This window comes from Cygnus olor, chromosome 2, assembly GCF_009769625.2.
Source record: "Cygnus olor isolate bCygOlo1 chromosome 2, bCygOlo1.pri.v2, whole genome shotgun sequence".
Classification (NCBI taxonomy): Eukaryota; Metazoa; Chordata; class Aves; order Anseriformes; family Anatidae; genus Cygnus; species Cygnus olor.
In genome coordinates this window covers 85,551-107,104 of record NC_049170.1, presented here as the reverse complement: position 1 = coordinate 107,104, position 21,554 = coordinate 85,551, and the positions used below count along the sequence as shown (strand labels likewise).

At 42.9% G+C, this 21,554-nt stretch overlaps 1 protein-coding gene across 12 annotated transcripts in view; it reads left to right on the top strand.

Annotated features, from left to right (window-relative positions):
* SMARCD3 (SWI/SNF related, matrix associated, actin dependent regulator of chromatin, subfamily d, member 3) overlaps nt 1-21,554 on the top strand; it is a 111,043-nt gene that overhangs the window by 81,452 nt on the left and 8,037 nt on the right. For 9 of the 12 annotated variants that reach the window (XM_040549878.1, XM_040549874.1, XM_040549865.1 and 6 more), the window contains 7 exons: nt 1,131-1,253; nt 2,575-2,670; nt 3,101-3,202; nt 5,288-5,449; nt 11,844-11,941; nt 14,141-14,245; nt 18,496-18,631. In XM_040549878.1, coding sequence (XP_040405812.1) covers nt 1,131-1,253; nt 2,575-2,670; nt 3,101-3,202; nt 5,288-5,449; nt 11,844-11,941; nt 14,141-14,245; nt 18,496-18,631 — 822 coding nt within the window. The remainder of the gene's footprint in view (nt 1-1,130; nt 1,254-2,574; nt 2,671-3,100; nt 3,203-5,287; nt 5,450-11,843; nt 11,942-14,140; nt 14,246-18,495; nt 18,632-21,554) is intronic. The other 3 variants (XM_040549868.1, XM_040549869.1, XM_040549876.1) reach the window with 1 other exon arrangement.

Here is a 21,554-nt window from a genome sequence, read left to right as displayed (position 1 = left end):
TATTTCTCTGTGCTGTATCAGATTTACAGTTCTCTGACCTCACATATATAATTTGCATCTTCTGTTCTATAGACTTACATCTCTCCTGTACCTCTTTGTGTGTGTCTACCTCTGTGTGCGTGTGTGTATGTGTGAGAGCTTTACAAGACTGCTCCTTTTTTATGTTAGGTGAAGGTTGTTTTGACTGCATTAATTTGATGACTTCAGCCTTTTTGCTATGATATTATAGACAGATATTTGAGATTAGAATCTCAAATGAATTTTGGTGATATCTCTTCTGGAATCCATGCATCAATCCATGGCCAAGTTTTCCACGTAGTGCTTGGAGAGAAGGGCACTGAAGAATAAGGTAGCCATAAGACAGTACAGTGACTGGGAAACTCTCTTAGATAAGCTGTAAAAATGACAGTAGGTAGGCATGATTCTCTCTCTCAAAGACTAGAGCACCTGGCTTAGAGATGAAGCACAGTGCCTTCCTCCACACAGGTCTCACAGCATGTTGGAGCTGCTATCTGTTTGATTAGAGTGAAAGAGAGTTAAAAGGGAAGGTTAGGAAGCAGGGATGTGTCAATGTCAACATGGGGGCAAGAGGGTGTGGAAGACTATACCAAGCTCTACATGATGGTGGAATTAAGATGGACAGAGATGTGCAGAGCATGTAATATGAAGCATTAGCTGGATTTGTGAATGCCATTTACAGATCTGAACTGGTACAGCTGTGAAAGACATTCACATAGCAAAAGGTGTGCAGCTGAATTTTATCAGTCTAGCTAGTATCCAGAAAGAAAGGGCATCATGTGGTGCTTTTCTTAGAATGATTTCTCAAATATCTAAACCAGAAGTACAGGTTATATAGCCCTCAGGGGCTTGGCCCTGCAAACTCCTGCCTTTCTCCACTTACAGCAAATTCTTAGTGTGTTTATATTACCAATTGGTTTTGAAAAGAACTATCAGATTCAGCTCTTCAGTGAATTTTCTGATGCATAACCAAACCTTAAATTCTTATATAACCTGGTCCAACTGTACTAAACATGCAGATTTTGTACTAACAGTGTGATATTTCATGTGGCTGCCTCAGGTTCTGTACTTAACCTGGATATGTACTTTTCTTTTCTCTATTTGTATAACAGCAAAAGCGGAAACTGAGACTTTATATCTCCAACACATTTAATCCTGCAAAATCTGACGCTGATGACTCTGATGGCAGCATCGCATCATGGGAGCTTCGAGTGGAGGGGAAGCTCCTGGATGATGTAAGACCGTGCTTCAGTGGGGCTGGCAAGGATCTAGAGATTGTCCTGTAGGGTTATGATGGACTTTACTGGGGTCTTTAACTCAGACATCTCTGAATGGCAGCATTGGCTTGTTTTTGCTGGGAAGACACCATGTCCAACAGAAGGAGTGAAGGATACAAACATAGTGGGAATGTTGGGGAGAGATGGGGAGGGCAGCAGGAAATAGAGCAGACTTAAGGACAGAACAGGTAGGATGAGATGGAGAGAATACTGCTTGAATGATATGGCAGGTTTCAGGCCACGATAGGAGTGATAAGTCAGGTCTAGAGCAGGCCATTGCATCTGGTGAGTGCAAGAGGATGTATGGATGGTCAGAGCAAGGATGGAAGAAAGGTTTTGTTAACTAAGTGATCAGAAACCCCTGTGATGGATTTCACTTTCCTCTGGGAAGGCTGAACTTTCCTAATAAAAGTGTCACTTATTCGAATAGACTTTACAAGAAAAGTATTTGATAAGATGAACAGATGGAGATTGTACATGTGTGGAGAAAGCAAAACGTTTAAGACATGTCTATCTTTCTGGAGATAACAATACATGAATCAGGATCAGAATCGTGCTAGAAAATGAAGGGTAAACAAACTGCAGCATCTGGAAACTGAAGTTAGACAAATTCAGATTAGAAATTAGAGCATAGATTTTAACAACAAAAAAAATCTTTATTGGATCAACTTGCCAATTTTTATCATGGCTCTTCAATTACTGGCAAATTTTAAATCAAAGAAGTATGTACTTCCAAAATATCTTCTGCATTAGGTAAGAAATCCGTTCAAATGCTGTGGACTGTATTCTCCAGAAAGTCAGAATATATGACATAGACCACCCAGCTTTTAATTTAGACAATATGAACTGCATAGTAAATGGTGAATACTAATAATTAAATGAAAAGGCAAAATGTAAAGAAAATACTTTTACTTAGGGTATGACTAATCTGTAAAACTTACTGCTCTCTGATAAGTCAGAACAAGAATTTAGCATTTATTAAAAAAATACAAACTTAAAATAAAAGGCATACAATTACCTTGTTCACATCAAAAGACAGTCCTTTATGATAACATTAAGACAGTCAGGGAAATCTTTCCTTCAGTGCATACTGTTCCACCACTTCTAGATTTTTGCATATTTCCCTGCATCTATCAGAGGGAAATCTCAATTAGATTGTTCACTCTTGTGATCTATATGGGAGTTAAAGTTCAAGAGAAAGAGAAAGCTTGAAAAGGAAGCACAGAACATGGGGTAATATATGCAGTCTTAAACATTTCTGTTTCTTTTGATTGTACAGCTCAGCAAACAGAAACGGAAGTTTTCATCATTTTTTAAGAGTCTAGTCATTGAACTGGACAAAGATCTTTATGGACCTGACAACCACCTTGTGGAGGTAAGAAGTTAATGCACCTTTGCATACAAACCCAGTACTATAACAGATGAACAGCTATGTGCCTGTTATCTGCCTTGTTTAAGTTACCTTGCATTCACTGACTCATTTAAGGTGTTTTCAAAGGTTTCAGAATTACAGATGTAGTAGTGATGTAGGGTATCTCTTAGAAGAAGAATGTATGTAATTAAAACATTTGTGCACATTTCTCCTGACAAGTAAAGCATACTAGCATCACAACAGGCTGTACTGTAAGAGCGGAGCAAGAAATCGTGAAGATTTTGCTCATTTGTTTTTTTTTCTAATTGCAAGATCTTAAGGAGTCTTGTTACTTGTTTTATTCTTGCTTGGAGCGCTGTGCAAGATTCACATACAGAGTTTCCCGTATCAATGAAAAAAAGACTGACCATGTTAATTTTATTTCCTTTGGCAGTGGCACAGAACTCCCACAACTCAGGAGACTGATGGCTTCCAGGTGAAAAGACCTGGTGATGTCAGTGTGCGGTGCACATTACTCCTCATGTTGGATTACCAGGTCAGTGTGTTGCTTTTGCTATGGAAAATACATCCATTGGGGCATAGAGCAACAAAGCAAATTCATCCCCTTACATACCTCAAAAGATAATATATTTGGAAACAAAACTTCACATGGTTGAAAGAGGTTAGAATGATACCAAACTGCCAGATGATTTAAAATATTGAGGGGACACATAAAGTAAGTTTCTGTTGTAGTCTACCAAAATGTTATCCTTGGCATGATGATGATTAGTAACACCTGCAGAAAGAATATGCATTTCCTCCTCAGGCTTCTTACAAAATAGTCAGATAAGATGCACATGGCGGGGTGGGGGGTGTCCTACATGTTGCAGTTCAAAAGAGTGGCTATTGCTAGTGATGCCTGAACCAGCTGTGTAGCTGTGGCAGCATTTTTCTCAGAGCAGACCACACGGATTTCTGGGGTTATTAAACTTTGGTTACATTGTCACTGTAATCTGGTATAAACGTTGCCCTGGAAGGGATAGACTTGACATTATTCTCAAGTCCAGGCATTTCTTCTTCCTCTCTTTTGTCAGTACTAGTTTGATTGTATTAGTAATATTTGTGGGCTGAACACAAAAAAAGTCAGGGAATGGATTCATTTCAGAGTTAGCGATATTCTGCGAGAAGGGAAATAAAGGAAATGGAAACAGAAAAGGAAAGGGAAAGGGAAGTGGAAAGGGAGAGGAGAGGAAAAAGGAAAGGAAAGGAAGGGAGAGGAGAGGAAAAAGGAAAGGAAAGGAAAGGAAAGGAAAGGAAAGGAAAGGAAAGGAAAGAAAGGAAAGGAAAAGGAAAGGAAAGAAAGGAAAGGAAAGGAAAAAGGAAAGGAAAGGAAAGGAAAGGAAAGGAAAGGAAAGAAAGGAAAGGAAAGGAAAGGAAAAAGGAAAAAAGGAAAGGAAAGGAAGAAAGGAAAGGAAAAAAGGAAAGGAAAGGAAAGGGGAGAAAGGAAAGGAAAGGAAAGGAAAGGAAAAAAAGGAAAAAAAGGAAAGGAAAGGAAAGGAAAGGTCACTGTCTTAAGGAAAAGGATAAAAATGCACTGCTGTGAAGAGATAGGATCTCCCTTTTCAATGGCAGTTCAGTCTTAGATACATTTTTACTGCATAACTTTAAGAATTCATTTTGTGCCATTCACTTCCCCCCTGCCCCATGCAAATGGCATCTATCCAGAATAAAGACACTACATTTTATGTTTATAGAAAATTTTACTTATCTTAGGGAGTATGTGAGCTAACTGAGATACTGATAGAGCCAGTGAGAATCCTTATGGCTAGGAAAATACCATTAGAGTTTATGTTCACCATTATTATAAATTTATGCTTTTAAATAGATGTTCTCTTATTCTGAAGTCTCGTCTTGTTATAAATCTGGCTTTGGGTGTCCAGGCACCCAACAAGGTAATCCTTGCTGAAGAATGTGACAAATATTAAACATGACCATGGGTACACCTGAAGAGGCACCAGACTCTAAGGTATCTAAGGAATTAGAGATATAAAACAGACTAATTGAAGAGTTGTACCACAGAGGTCAGAAGAAATACATTCCATTGAGTAGTTGTGGTCAGGTAAATTTTCTGGTTTGCAGCAGAATGTTGGGAACATGCTGGAAAAACAGAGTTCCAAGGGAATTTGTTGGCGGGAGGCAGCTGTTCAATTCTTAGGAACAGCAAAAGCATCATCCTGACTTCATGCTCCCTGTCTGTGGTTAATCTCCAGTAGTTCAGAGGAAGGACCATTCTTCTTCATCTCCTGCTTCCTAAAGTCAGATTATGCATCAACGGTAAACAGGAAAATTATTTTCTGACTCTGCAAGCAACTCATTATCTAAAGCATGTGATTCAGGTAGTCTTTGTGCATAGCACATGTACAATGTCCCTCTTTCTTTTTCAAATGCTAGACGTAGCTGTTCCAGAGCATGACCGTGGTACACATCTAGGCAATTTATATTTCTATAACCTCTACCACTGAATGGGGTATTTCACCTGAGGAATAAAGTCCCCAGAGAATTGAAGCTGAAAATCTCTATCAGTGCATGCATCTACTTTTTTCTCCGTTGCCATCTCTCTCTTCTTGTCTTTCTGTTGCAGCCTCCACAGTTTAAACTGGACCCACGATTAGCACGTTTGCTGGGGATACACACACAGACCCGATCTGCCATCATCCAGGCTCTCTGGCAGTACATCAAAACAAATAAGCTGCAAGACTCCCATGACAAGGAATACATTAATTGTGACAAGTACTTCCAGCAGGTAACTCCTTTTTGGACACAGCTATTCAGAGGCAATCTATAATATCCATCTGCAAATTTTGGATGGACAGAAATTACTGAATTTTGCTTTCCCTTAATAATTTGCAGTTTCTTCAATGCTGAATGGCTTTCAACAGACACTGTAACAAATATAGTAAACGCCTCCATGTGCAGTGTTGTCAAAAAATACATCAAGGTGGTTCATCACTCCTAAAAAAGTCATAGCCTTTCCAAGAAGAAAGGGTCTAACTGTTTCACTGTCATGTAAAGGCAGAATGTTTTTTTCCACATTTGAGAATACAAAATACAACAAAATAATCATGAGATTTTGTGGGTATTTTTGGGAGTATAGAACCAAAGTGATCTGGATTATATAGTCATTCTCCTGCAGGTTGTTTTTGTGTGTTTGTTTGTTTGTTTGTTTTGTTCTTGAGAATTACAGCATGCTGTCTTGCATTCTTTTTCGTATATAGTGAAAATTCCATCCTAAAACCTTATTTTTTTTTTGTCAAAATTACAGGGCTGTTCACTCTGATGCTTAGATGATTTAATTTCCATTCTCAATTTTTCTATAACCAATTAAGACTCAGTTTTGTTTGTGCCATCCTGAAGAGGAGATGGAAAAGGGGAATTAAAAAGATTTGAAAACTCATGAGCAGAATGGAAAATGTGAACAAGAAGTAATTATTTTTTATTTTGGTGAAGAATTAGAGGTCATTGACTAAATCTGGAGGGTAGCAAAATAAAAACAACCCAAAGGACTTTACAGATGCTAAAAATATATGTAGTTCTCAAAGTGATTAATCACTGGAATCAATGGAAAAAAAATCTTGCACTGTTATAAATGCAACATAGAATCATAGAATCACCTAGGTTGGAAAAGACCTTTAAGATCATCAAGTCCAACCATCAACCTGACCTAGAGTCCCATCACTAAACCACGTCCCCTAGTGGCATGTCCAGACATCTTTTCAATACCTCCAGGGATGGGTACTCCATCACTTCCCTGGGTAGCCTGTTCCAATGCTTGATCACCCTTTCAGTGAAGAAATTCTACCTAATACCCAATCTAAACCTCCCCTGGCACAGCTTGAGACCATTTCCTCGCATCCTCTCTCTTGTTACCTAAGGAAGGAGTGTGACACCCTCCTTGCTGCACCCTCCTTTCAAGTAGTTGTATAGAGCGATGAGGTCTCCCTTCAGCCTCTCCTTCTTCAGACTAAACAGCCCCAGTTCCCTCAGTTGCTCCTCATGTCTTGCTTTCTAGCAACCTAACACACTTCTTGTAGTGAGGGGCCCAAAACTGAACATAGTATTTGAGGTGTGGTCTCACCAGTGCCTTGTATACAATGGGACAATCGCTTCCATAGTCCTGCTGGGTCCACTGTTTCTGATGCAGGCCAGGATGCCATTGGACTTCTTGGAAGGCCTGTAATTCCCTGGATCCTCCTTCCTGCCCTTCTTGTAGCAGCTTGGAGTCACATTTGCTAACCTCCAATAAACAGGGACCTCTCCAGTTAGTCAGGACTGCTGGTAAATTATGGGAAGCAGCTTGGTGAGCACTTCTGCCAGCTCCTTTGGTATTCTTGGATGAGTCCCATCTGGCCTCATAGACCTACGAACATTCGAGTGATGTAGTAAGTCATCTGCAGGTTCCCATTGGATTATAGATGCTTCAGCATGCTCCTTGTCACTGTCTTCCAACTCAGGGGATGGGTACCCTGGGTCTTAGTAATAAAGACTGAGGCAAAAAAAGCATTGAGCACGTCAGCCTTATCCTCATCTTTCATCGCTACATTTCTCCTCACATCCAATAAAGGATGGAGGTTCTCATTAATCCTTCATTTTCTGGTGATACATTTATAAAAGCATTTTTATTGTCTTTTACTGCAAAGTAAAAAATTTAGTCAAATTGAATTCCAGTTGGTCTTTAGCTAATTTTCTCTCTGCTCAACTTGACAACAGCTCTGTAGTTCTCCTGCATTGCCCGCCCCTTCTTCCAGAGTTCATAAACTCTCATTTTCTTCCCAAATTCCTGAAGAAGCTCTCTATTCAGACAGGCTGGTCTTCTCCCCCACTGGCTAAACTTTTGGTGCATTGAGATGGCCTACTCCTGCACCTTTAAGATTTCATTCCTGAAGAAGTTTATTCCTAGACTCCTTTACCTTTCAGAATCACCTCCCAAAGGACTCTATCAACCAGGTCTCTAAACAGGCCAAAGTCTGCCCTCTGGAAATCCAAGGTAGCAGTTCTATTAACCACCTTCTTTTCTTCACCAAAGATCAAAAAACTCCATCATTTTGTGATTGCAGTGCCCAAGACAGCCTCCACCAATCACATCATTCACAAGTCCTTCCCTGTTTGTAAACAGGTCAGGTGGGGCACCTTCTCTAGTTTGCTCACTCACTGCCTGTGTCAGGAAGTTATCTTCCATACACACTCCAGGAATCTCTTAGACTGTTTCCTCTCTGCTGTACTGTATTTCCAGCACATATCTGAGAAGTTGATGTCCCTCTTGAAAAGAAGCACTAGTGTTTGTGAGACTTTTCCTAGTTGCTTGTAAATTATTTCATCTCCATGTTCATCCTGATTGGGTTGTTTGTAACAGCTTCCAACCATCGTATCTGCCTTATTGGCCTTTCACTGACTTTTACCCCAGAGACAGTCAACACTTTCATCACTATTGCCCAGCTCCATGCAGTCAAGGCATTCCAAAACACAAAGAACTACTACACCTCTTCTCCTTCCTCTCACCTCCATCTCTACTGAAGAACCTGTAACAATCTATCCCAGCAATGAAGCCAATGATATCACATCCCTGAGACTTAAGTAAAGCTTCCACTAACCCTTGTTTATTTTCCTTGCTGCATGAATTCACGTAGAGGCATTTAATTTGGGCTCCTAATGAAACTGTTTTATTGGATGAAGTGTCTGGAATGCCTTTGTGGTGTTGTTCAGGTGTTCTCCCGTTGACCTCTGGTTCCTTTCTTGGCTATGCACCTCTATTGCTGATGCTGGCATAGAACCAATAAATGTTGGGTAGACTGAGGTTCCCTCCCCCGGCAAAATCAGCTGAAAGCTCTCCACCAGTTGATAAGTCTGTAACTAAAGATGATCTTCCCCTCCTCCAACAGACAGGCCCCATCAGTCCCCAGTAGACCCAGTTTCTCAAAAAGAGTCCCATGGCTAAAAAGCCAAATCCCTGCTTATATCACTAATCCTGCAACAATGCATTGATCCACAGTATTCACGTGGTCGTTTCAAAGCACTTTTCTTTAACCAGTAGGATCAAAGAGAAGACTACCTGTGTTCCAGAGCCTCTTATGGATACTCCAAGGGCTCTGTAGTCCTTCATGATATGCCTTCAGCTGGTCTTGACAGTGTCCTTGATGCCTACATGAAATAACAGCAGTGGGTAGTAGTTTGTGGGCTGTACAGGGTTTGGTAGTCTCTTGGCAACATCCCTAATACGAGCCCCTGGTAGGCAACAAATCACTCTTGAGAGTAGATCAGGTCAGCAAATGGACACTTCTACTCCCTCCAGAAGAGACTCCCCTACTACTATCAACCTTCGCTGTTTCTTGGTTAGGCTGGTCATTATATGTGGAACAGGCTGAGTTGGCTCAGTCGATACCAGCATCTCCCCTCACGTGACAGGTCCTTCTTCTGCAGTCCCCAGAGCAGTGAAATGGTTCTGCAAGGGCACCTCAAGCAATGGGGGAAGTCTCTCTTCCTCCTGCTGGTCCTTGCTGTAACAAGCTTCCATTCTTCTGTTTTTGGTATCACTCCCTTCTGTGTAGTCTTAAGGGGGAATTTCTGGCTGTAGGTCCACTGTGCATGAAACCACCTGTCTAACTCCTCCTCAGCCTTCCAGATACTGCACAGCCTTCTCGCCACCTCATGCAGCTCAGCCACCTGCTGCAGGAGGTCCTCCACCTGGGCACACCTTTTGCAGGCAGGTTTGCTGCCTGTCCCTGCCACAAGAGAAAGGTCTAGATTTTGTGCAGCCTGAGGTCTGCACTGCAGCCTCTCCCTTCAGCAGCTCTGTCTGGGTGGAAGTGTCAGACAGCCCTTGGGTAGGTGTAGTAGACACCCCATCTGGAGCTACAGCCTATAAAATGAGTGCCCACCGTCCTGTCGTAGAATCATAGAATCATAGAATGGTTTGTGTTGGAAGGGACCTTAAAGATCATCTAATTCCAACCCCTTTGCCATGGGCAGGGTCATCTTCCACTAGACCATCTTGCTCAAAGCCCTGTCCAACTTGGGTTTGCCTGTCTAGGCAACTATTATTGGAGCTTGCAGTGTCAGTGAGCAAGGTACACAGCCTTTCCCACATGCCCTTCAACTGGAACTGACATGCAAACTACCACGCCTTCCCTGTCCCTGTTTGTGTGCCCCAGGTAATTGCAAAGCTGTGAGACTAGGAGAGGTATTTTTTTGGGGGTGGGGAGGAAGGACCAATGTATGTTTCTTATTATGTTTTTTCTCTTATAGTTTTTTCTCAAGCATCTACTTTTGATGGCTATCAAGAGGATAGTGTAGCAGATAGATCCTTTGTCTGATCCAGTACAGCAGTTCATACTTTATGTATCCTTGTGCGTCCCTTCCAACTCAGGATATTCTATGATTCTATCAAATAGTGAATTGCAGACTCAGATTTGGTAGATTTGGTAGATTCATCACTCTTTAGAAACTAAGTGGCTAAATTCATGGATGCGGGCATGTTCAGCAATTATGGTTTTACCTTGCTGGGCAGCTAAACTCCACCACAACCTCTCTCTCACTCCCCTTCAGAAGAAGAAGAGAGGGAGGAGAAAGTATGCTGGAAAGAAAAAAAAAAAAACCACAAGCTCAGGGGTTGAGATAAGGATAATTTAATTAAAGGGAAAAGTAAGAGGAAAAAAACTAATAAAAGCCATGCAAAAGCACAGAGAGAGAAAAAGATAGATATATTCTCTATTTCCCATCAACGAGCAATGTTTGGCCATGTCCTGGGAAGCAGGGCCTCAATACACGTAGCAGTTGTTTGGGACAGACATCTTCATAACGAGAGCCTCCCCTCTCCTTCCCCTTTCCCACCTTTTATTGCTGAGTCTGACATCATATGGTATGGAATATCCCTTTGATTGATTTAGGTCAGCTGCCCTGGTGATGTCCCCTCCACAGTTCTTGTCCACCCACAGCCTGCCGGTTCTAGGGGGGTTTGGAGAGAGTCTTGATGCTGTGCCAGCACTTCTCAGCAATAGACAAAACATTGCTGTTCTGGCTACAAGTGCAGAGCACAGCACTGTATGGGCTGCTGCAGGGAAAGTTAACTCCATCTCAGCCAGACCCACTACAGGATACAATAATAAAAGTAGCATCTCTCTTCTGTCAGGAGGATATATTTTTCCTGAGGCATTTCCATTTTCCTTTCCATTGGCCTCAACATTTTTCCAAATTGTCTCCATACAATTTTATATGTTAAGGCAAATAATAGTATCTAGATAGCTTTTTTTAAAAAACAGTTTAAATGGAGTACCTTTAGGGAAAAGCCTATTCACCTACTCAGAGCATTAAAACTTTCGGTAAAAAAATGTAGTAATTATATTTCTGAAAACTTAAAGTGTAAGAAGTGGTTCTAGATTCATGGCAAGACACTGCAGTCACTCACAGAAAATTTCCATAGACTGCAGATTTTGATCGTTTTCAAAAGATTTTTTTTTTCCACAATTCAACATATATTTAGCTTCAGAAACATAGTAAAGAGAAGGAAGCCATAAGATGCTGAGTTACTGGGAAGGGAGTGGTTCCCTTCCAAGATGCTGTTTGGGTTTTGGTTTAAAATAAATACAACCACGTTGAGGGTTGTTTTTTGTTTTTGTTTGTTTGTTTGTTTGTTTGTTTTAGAAAAAACATGCTGAGTTTTTTTTCTTAAACAAACAAACCAACAACAACTGAAAAAACTGCAAATGATTTTAAAATCCTAAAATATTTTATTGTATTTTTCTTTAGCAGAAAATGCTGCAGGAAACATACTTTGGAGAATAAAGCAGACTGCTTTTAAGTTTATTCTGGGAAAAAAAATGTTTTCTTTATGATAAGCTTCCACAAACCCTCAGTGAATGGTTTTGATGTAGTTGATCCTGATGACCCATTAAATCAGGCTGTACCATTCACGCAGCTAAACTAAAAGTGGGACACCCAAAAGCGTTAGCATCTGTTGCTGCTGCCAGCTAGCCCAGATTGTAAGGGCAGTATCAATTTACAGGGACAGAAGTGACCAAAAACTGATACTGTGCAAGCAGACAGAACGATAGCTTGCAGAATCCCATTACTTTTGAATCATTGATTTACTTGTTTAATTGCAAATTAGGTTTTGGACAAGGATAATATGCTTTATTATATTCCAGATCTTTGACTGTCCACGGCTAAAGTTTTCTGAAATTCCTCAGAGACTCACTAACCTACTGCTGCCACCAGACCCTATAGTGATAAACCATATCATCAGGTAAGCTGGTCAGTCAGCTCAGCACTGTCACATGCAAATCATACACTATCTAAAACACAGAAACTGCTATGGTTGCCGGGACCAGAATCCAGGTTTTCTAACATCCAAGTGAGTGCCTTGGACTTTGTGTGTTAATTCTCTATGTCTGTATAGTTATGAATTATTTTCAATAGAGTGGCACCAATTCTCTAGGAAAATGCAATATTTCCTACATCTTTTATCCATACTAAAATAGCATTGGGAGAGTGGGCCAGGTTTCTTTCTTAAAGGGAGAAAAAAGAGTTCGAATCCACTCAGAGGAAAAAAAAAGGGGAATTGAATTACGGTATTGTACATCAAGGGGAATCATTCTAACTGCTGAGTTATTATGTAAAATGTACAACAGTATAACATTTCAAATACAGTGGCTACTGCATGCATGCTTTGTTGGGATTGGATCGGCTCTTTGGGTGCTAGTCCTACTCTAAGAATGACAGCTAAACAGAGATCCTCAGGAGAGTTAAGCTAAAAAAATGCCTAGATTCAGAGAAGGTCATTGTGACCAAGATACTGAGCTTCCTGTCATCCTTGTCAAAAAACGTATATTTCTGGTGTAGCTAATATGCAATTTTCAGATATCTTAGGACACTTCCAGCACATTCCATATTTAACTGACAGCTTGGAAGGAGGGAAGAGACTCTTGGAGATTGCAAATATGCTTTTGGATATTTCAGTCTTTCCTAATTTCCTTGGGGTCTTGGTCAAAACTCCGATTGTGAGTATTTAAACAGTATCATTAACTGAGCTTAGGGATTTGATTTCATACAGAATATTGACAACAAATATTCCTGAACATGCTTAAAATGCAAAGAAGTCCTGGAGGCAAGATCATGTCTGTTAGATAGAAGCTAAAGAAGAGGACCTTGTGTATAGTAGCTTCTCTGATATACTGTGTGCATCATGCAGCACCTGGCAGTATTACTCTGCAGTGACATAATGCTGTGGATAGGGGAACGTATTAATGTGCTGAGAGTAGGTGATACTTTTGCAATAGAGTCTTTACAGTCTCAGGCAAAGCAAATAGAAATCTGGAAGTCTGGCACTGAATGTAATGGGAGTAAGTAAATTGTCAGACTGCTAAAGTAACAGAATAATGTAGAGTAGAAGGTATCATTCGTGGTCATCTGAGGCTTCTCCCCTCCCAACAGCATTTTAGTCCTGCTCTTCAGACACCATCCATGCTTTTTGAAAAAGAAAATAACAAAAATGCAATGGAAATTAAATAGAGTTGAACAGAAAGCTGTTAATGTGGGTAAATACTTTAAATGGTAGATAGACTGAAAGAGGATGCAGTAGAAAATAGAGTGGATAGCAGTTTTTTATCTCTGCAATACCGAGTGCACCAGATTTAAAACTCATAGAAGTAAAATATTCTTACCTGAGTTCAATCTAGAGCTGGAGCTTTTCTTGAATTCTACTCCTCATTGTTGCTGACACACTTAAAATCAGAGGTAGAAAGAGAAACACATGGCATTTCCCATTTCTGCAAAGAAGCAAGCCATCTCCCGCACTCTTAACATTGCACAAGAATACTACAAAGTGTAGGTCTCCAATATTCTCATATTGCAAACAAGTTATTATTTGATTCCTCCCTTTTGATTACCATCATGATTTATATAAAAATTTAAAAAATTCCTTACATTGAGTCAGTATCCCATGTTACAAGGGGTATCTGTTGCCTGTTGCTGTGCACCTCCAAGAAGAGCCTTGCTCTGTCTTCACTGTACCTCCCATAGGGCAGTTGCACTCAGCAATAGGCTCTCCTCTTCTCTGTCTCTTCTCAAGGCTGGACAAACCCAGCTCTTGCAGCTTGTCATGGTAGGCATTAGGTATTACAGAGCCCTGAAAGCAGCGGTAAAGGACTCAGGAGCACAGGTAGATTTTTCATCAGTCCTGCCAGTCAAAGGGGAGGGGATTGAAAAGAGCAGTTGAATCTGGCAAATCAACAGATGGTTGCGTGACTGGTGCCACAGGCAGGGGTTCAGCTAGTTAGACCATGGGACTCTCTTTGAGAAACCTGGTCTGCTGGGGGCTGATGGGGGTCCACCTGTCAGAGAAGGGGAAAAAGCGTCTTTGATCATAGGCTTGCCAAGCTGGTGAAGAGGGTTTAAACTATAGTTGCCAGGGGAGGGGAACCTCAATCCATCCCTCTACTCCCAGTTTGATGCCAGTGTCAGTGACAGATGCCCAGAGTCTGGAGGAGGGTCACAGGTCAGCAGAAGAGAACCTGAAGACCAGCACAAAAGAAGTCCACCACTCCAGCCAGTAAGTCAGCTTCATCATGGGCCCAACTTAAATGTCTGTATGCTAATGCACATAACAGATAGAAGCCTCACATTCGCAAGCCCTGGTTCTCATGGGGGACTTCAGCCCCCCTGATATCTGTTGGAGGGACAGCACAGTAGGGCCTAGGCAATCCAGGAAGTTCCTGGAATGCGCTGTTGACAACATCCTCTCCAAGTGATAGAGAAGCCAACAAGGAGAGGTGCTATGCTGGATCTCATTCTCACCAACAAGGAGGGACTAGTGGGGAATGTGAAACTCAAAGGCAGCCTTAGCTGCAGTGATCGTGAAATGGTGCAGTTTGGGATTCTGAATGCAGCAAGGAGGGAGCACAGCAAACTTGCTACCCTGGAATTTGGGAGGGCAGACTTTTTCCTCTTCAGGGATCTACTTGGTAGAGTACCATGGGACAAAGCCCTGGAGGAAGAAGTGCTGAAGAAGTCATAGAATCACAGAATAGTTTGGGTTAGAAAGGATCTTAAAGATCATCTAATTCCAACCACTTCACTGGGCAACCTGTTCCAGTGCCTCACCACCCTCTGAGTAAAGAATTTCCTTCTTACATCTAATCTAAACCAACCCTTTTTTAGTTTAAAGCCATTATTCCTTGTCCTATCACTACACTCCCTGACAAAGAGTTGAACAGGTTGCCCAGGGAAGATGTGGATGCCCCATCCCTGGAAGTGTTCAAGGTCAGGTTGGATGGGGCCTTGAGCAACCTGATCTAGCAGGATGTGTCCCTTCACATGGCAGGGGGGTTGGAATTAGATGATCTTTAAGGTCCTTTCAAACCCAAACCATTCTGTGATTCCATGTGCTCCAGCCCCCAGCCATCCTCATGGCCTGATGTGGGGCTCACTACAGTATGTCATGTCTTCCTGGTCCTGCGCCCAGAAGTCAAGATGCACAAGTGTGGCATAGCAGGGAATAGCTTCTTTCCTTTCCAGAGCTGATTTCTAATCAGTTGATGCCCACCTGTACGAGTGCATGTGGTTGTTCAGAGCAGAACTTTGTATTTGCCTGTGTTGAACTTCATGATGTTGAACTACTGTCCTCTTTCTGCAACTTGTCAAGGTTTTTCGCAATAGCCCTGCTCCCCCAACTCCGTCCCAGGCTCAGGGGCGAGGGAGGCCTGAGAACACAACTTACCAGGACAAATGGAGGCAAAAACAGCATTGAGCACCTTGCCCTTTTCCATGTCTTCTAACCCCTGGAGGTTATCTTAAGTCCAACCGCCTCCCTGGCTCAAGCAGGGCTCCCTAAAGCAAGTTGCCCAGGACTACGTCCAGGCAGCTTTTGAAGATCTCCAAAGAGGGAGATTCCACGACATCTGTGAGAAACCTATGCCAGTGCTTGGTCACTTCTCACAGTAAAGATGTGCTTCCTGATGTTCAGGGGGAACCTTCTGTACTCGAGTTTGTGCATATTGCCACTCGTCCTGTCCACTACAGACCATTGAAAAGAGCCTGGTTCTGTCCTCTTTGCATCCTGTCTTCAGGTATTTATATATACAAGGGTAAGATCCCCCTGAGCTTTCTCTTCTCCAGACTGAACAGTCCCAGCTCTCAGCCTTTTCTTTTAGCAGAGCTGCTCCAGTCCCTTCATCATCCTCGTGGCTCTTTTCTACACTCTGTCCAGTATGTCCATGTCTCTCTTGTGCTAAGGAGCCTAGAACTGGGCACAGGATTCCAGGTGTGGACTCACCTGTGCTGAATACAGAGGGGGAGGATTACTCCTCTCGACCTGCTGGAAACACTTGTAATCCAAAGCCATCCATGCAAGACCTCCTTCTCCCCAAGGTCTAACAAGTTCAATTAGATCCTGAGTCCTTTTTTTTTTTTTTCTTACTTCCTGCAGCAGGTGCACACGACCGAGATATTTCAAAAATAGTGTTCTGAAGGAGCATTTTTATATTACAAGTGACAATGACTGAAGTTTGATATATCAGCTACTGGGTTGACAAAGTTTTCTTGCTAAGAAATTTCAGCTTAAAGCTAAAGAGAAAATGGCAATTAAGCCTAAAACCCAACAAGTTAAAGCCTAACACAGTCCTTGGGGTTAAAGCCTAAACCCCAGTCCATGGGGTACTCCACCTCCCAACCTGGAAGTCCGAGATGAGGAGCAGAAGAACTCCCTCAAAGTTCAGGTGGAAATAGAGACCTGCTGCTCCACCTGGACTGTCACAAGTCCATGGGGCCAGATGGGATCCCGAGGGTGCTGAGGGACTTTGTGGATGTGATTGCTGGGCTGCTTTCCATCATCTATCAGTGGTCTTGGTCATCCGGAGAGCTCCCAGATGACCGGAGACTTGCTAACGTGACATCCATCTATAAGAAGAGTTGTAAGGAGGACCTGGGCAACTACAGGCCTGTCAGCCTGATGTTGGTGCCAGGGAAGGTGATGGAACAGGTCATCTTGAGTGTAATCACACAGCATGTGCAAGACAACCCGGGGATCAGGCACAGTCAACATGGGTTCCTGAAAGGCAGATCCTGCCTGACCAGCCTCATCTCCTTCTATGACTGGGTCACCTGCCTGGTGAATGAGGGAAAGGCTGTTGACGTGGTCTACCTAGACTTCAGCAAGGCCGTTGACACAGTCTCCCACAGTATTCTCCTGGAGAAGCTGGCAGCCCGTTGCTCAGACAGGTACACGCTTTGCTGGGTTAAAAACTGGCTGGACAGCCGGACCCAGAGAGTGGTGGTGAATGGAGTGAAATCCAGCTGGTGACCAGTCACGAGTGGTGTTCCCCAGGGGTCAGTGTTGGGGCCCATCCTCTTTAATATCTTTATTAATTATTTGGATGAGGGAATTGAGTGCACCCTCAGTAAGTTTGCAGATGACACCAAGTTGGGGGGACGTGTTGATCTGCCAGAGGGTAGGAATGCCCTGCAGAGGGACCTGGAAAAATTGAGTCGATGGGTAAGGGCCAATAGGATGAGGTTCAACATGGCTAAGTGCCAGGTCCTGCACTTCAGCCATAATAACCCCATGCAGTGCTACAGGCTTGGGGCAGAGTGGCTGGGAAGCTGTGCAGAGGAAAAGGATCTGGGGGTGCTGATTGATGCTCAGCTGAACATGAGCCAGCAGTGTGCCCAGGTGGCCAAGAAGGCCAACGGCATTCTGGCTTGTATCAGGAATAGTGCAGCCAGCAGGACCAGGAAGGTGATTGTCTCCCTCAGCTCTGGTGAGGCCGCACCTCGAGTACTGTGTTCAGCTTTGGGCCCCTCACTACAAGAAGGACATCGAGGTGCTCAAGCACGTCCAGAGAAGGACTACAAAGCTGGTGAGGGGTCTGGAGAACAAGTCTTACAAGGAACGGCTGAGGGAGCTGGGGTTGTTTAGCCTGGAGAAGAGGAGGCTCGGGGGCAACCTTATCGCTCTCTATAGGTACCTTAAAGGAGGCTGTAGCGAGGTGGGGATTGGTCTATTCTCCCACGTGCCCGGTGATAGGACAAGGGGGAATGGGCTAAAGTTGCGCCAGGGGAGGTTTAGGTTGGAAATTAGGAGACATTTCTTTTCAGAAAGAGCAGTTAGGCATTGGAACGGGTTGACCAGGGAGGTGGTGGAGTGGTGTTTAAGGGGGTGTTTAAGGGAGTGTTTAAGGAAGAGTTGGACCTAGTGCTTAGGGATGTGGTTTAGTAGGTGATACTGGTGGTAGGGGGATGGTTGCGCCAGATGATCTTGGAGGTCCTTGCCAGCCTAGATGATTCTATGATTCCTCAGTCCCAGGTGCAGAACCCAGCATTTACCCTTGCTGAATTTCATTGCTGATTGCTCAATGCTTCAGTCTATTTAGATCCCTCTGCAAGGCCTCTTGTTCCTAGAGAGAGTCAACAGCACCTCCCAGTTTAGTATCATCACCAAACTTGCTGAGGATACCTTTAGCTCCTGCATCCAGATCATTGATAAAAATGTTGAACAGAATTTGCCCTAGAACTGAGCCCTGGGAAACACTGCTAGTGACCGTCTGCCAGAGAGATGTAGCCACACATCACTACAACACTTTGAACTCTAGCGTTTAACCAGTTCATCACCCAGCCAGTTCACCACCACTGATATGTATATATATATGATGCATGTATACATAATATATGTAAAGGTACCCTGTTCTTAAACTCTTCTCACGGCATCTGCAACAGTCTTTTTGAAAGAGTATTTTCTGGGCTGGATGGCTATTTACTCTGACTCATTATGCCAGTTTTCACAATCTTCTGTTATCCTCTCCATAGTGTTGACCCCAATGATCAGAAGAAGACGGCTTGTTATGACATAGATGTAGAAGTTGAAGACCCGTTAAAGGGACAGATGAGTAGTTTTCTTCTCTCAACAGCTAATCAACAGGAGATTACAGCATTGGACAATAAGGTACTGACCCAGGAGTAAAGTATCACGTGGCATATAATACACATTTTGTAACTTCCTGAGGGCTTGGTGCCATACATCAAAGGGACTAAAGTGAGAAGGGGATTGCTCATTTGGATGTGCTTTCAAGGGATGAATAAGTCACATGCAATGGAAATACAGTGGGGTGGGTGGGGTTTGCTGTTAGGATTTAATCCGGGGCCTGATATAGTTATAAAGGTGATAGAAGCAGAGTTTCACAGGCAGCATAATGAGTACCCTGGCAGGCAACGTAAAGTGTGTGCCACTCTAGGTGCTGCAGGATTTCAGATCTCTCTGAACTAGTTAGTAAACCTATTGTGCTCTGTGGAAAACTAACATGTCTTGTTTGCAACTGAAGACATGTTAGAGCAGGCGATGTGGATCAAGCATGGTCTTCCAAGGTATGTGTTAGGAGAATTAGGCTGGATCTTACAGCCTGAGAGAGGCAAGGCTGCCACAGCTCCATTATCCCAGATCCAACCAACAACGAGGCTGAGCATGTATTCCCAGTAGGCATGCGCACACACACATGCACACGTGTGTGTGTATATGCCACATATACATATATATACATACATATATATACATGGCCAGCCACACAGATCAACACAGTCAGGATACACAGAGACCTCACATGAACACAAAGATCACCAATAATCTCATCCTGATCCTCTCTCTGGCTGAGCACCGTGGAGGGCTGCTAGTGGGGGTATGTCCCTCTGGCAGCTGGTCTTGGACACTTTGTCTACCCACTAGCTGCCTCTGGATCCCAGTCTCCCAGTTGCTGGCACTTGGCCATACAAGCCCCAGAGGCTGCAGCCCCTCTCCCAATGTTCATACATACACAGGCACATGCACACAGGCATACACGTCCACACAGAGGCGCAAACATACACATATACACACACATACATTCGCAGCTGGCTGGGAGTCTCCTGGTCCCCCAGTTGCCACTTCCCTGTGGTCTTACCGTTAGATGTGTACACACACAAAAACACCAGTGGGTCTTGTCCCTAGCGACCCTCAGACCCCACGGTCCCTCCAGCGGCTGGCTGAGATTCCTTTGGTCTGTCTGACTGCCAGCTTCTCCTGTGGTCTCATCCTTACAGACACACACCCCACCATGGCTACCAGACCACCTTACCTACTTGTTGACTAGTTCAGATTGATCTTTGCCAGTGCTCACACATTCACGCACCTGCACTGCTGCAGGTGCCAGCACCCAGGCACATGGGCCTCCAAACCATGGTCTTGCTGCAGTTGCTGGCACATAGACCTCCCCCCATGCATAAAAAATAAAGTTCCTCACTCAGGAAAAGAGTTAAAAATGGAATCTGGTAACATGGTAGGACAGATAGCTCTGGTCAGGCATAGAGATAGCTGGACAAGCATATCAATGAGCAAATCATTTACACACAACCAGTGATTTTTAGCCCTTAATCTATCTATTTTCCCAGAGTTGTTCCTGAATCACGTAGATCCATCCCTTTTCCCACATTTGATTAATTCCCTAAATGTGCCACGTTAAGTGCAATCCCAAGATGCTCTTCCCCTACATCCCATAATGTGTCCCATAACCCATAGGCAGAAACCCTCCAAAAATGCTCTGGTGTTCAGACTTTGTGGATATTGTTGTTGGATTGCTCCATGAAGTTCAATATTCCAATAGGAATCATTTAGCTCACCTAGGTGGATATTCGGTATATTTTAAGATGGAGCTGCAGATTTTAACTTTTTTAACTTCAGTTTTGCAGAACATTTTATGTTCAAGATGTCTTTATATAATCATGCCTGCTCTTCAAATTTGTATAAATGGGCAGAGTTTGACTTCCTAACCTTAGAGTTTGTCCTCAGCGCACAAGAGACTCTTTACTCTTTTTTTTTCTGAGGCTCCTTAGTTAACACAGTCAAATCACCACCTAATATTTTACACCCAGATCTTACTTTCTTCTAATCTGACATAAAACAAAAAGATGCAGCTTTGAAAATGTAAGAAGTAGACAATTAAGACTGGCATCACAGATTTTTTTTGTTGTTGTTATGCTGAGAAGCAGAAGCAACTGAGGAAAGTCAAAGAAGGTGCTTGGTAAACAGAGAGAGTAGCAGCCTTCTTCTGGATATAAATAAGGTGGGATTACAGTTAGCAAGACCAAAGAGAAAAATGTAATTGTAATTAAAATGTATTACAGGAATTTTAACTTCTGTATCTTCGGATATGAAAATCTCTATCTTAGAAAAAATATGAGAAAAAAAATTAAAGTCAGACATTATTTGGATATGGGAACCAGAGATGCTAAAAAATTGAAGATGACAACAATGTTGCTTAGGCTGAGTTAGAGAAGTAGTGGGAAAGTTTTGATACTCAAGAGACTTGGAGTTATGAAGAAAGATTAGCTGTGGAAGAATAACAGGAGCAATGTTTTTTGCGGAAGTCCAAATTGAGAAGTCTGCATCCATCCTATCTGCCCCATCCCTGGAAGTGATGAATGCCAGGTTGGATGGAGCTTTGAGCAACCTGGTCTGGTGGAAGGTGCCCCTGCCATGGCAGTGGGATTGGAAGTAGATGATCTTGAAGGTACCTTCAAGACTATAGGTCCCTAGAAGGTCCCTAGACTGTAACATTTTATTGAGAGGTCATAGTGTCTTGCTATATTGCTATGAGGGAAAGCTAAGAGAATCTCATATTCTTTTAGTGTGCTGGGCATGCACTGCTGCAGAGCACTACACTAGTTGCAACTGCAGAAAATGAATAGTAGAAAAATCACTTGGAACCGTTTTGCAGAATTGTTTCCTGGTTTATTGAACAAAGATTATGCGCGCTTAAAATAGTCATACCTCTCTTATAGCAGTGGTGAGCTCTGCAGGCTGCATTAGGGATTCATGTTAAGGCAAGGGGACCGTTAGC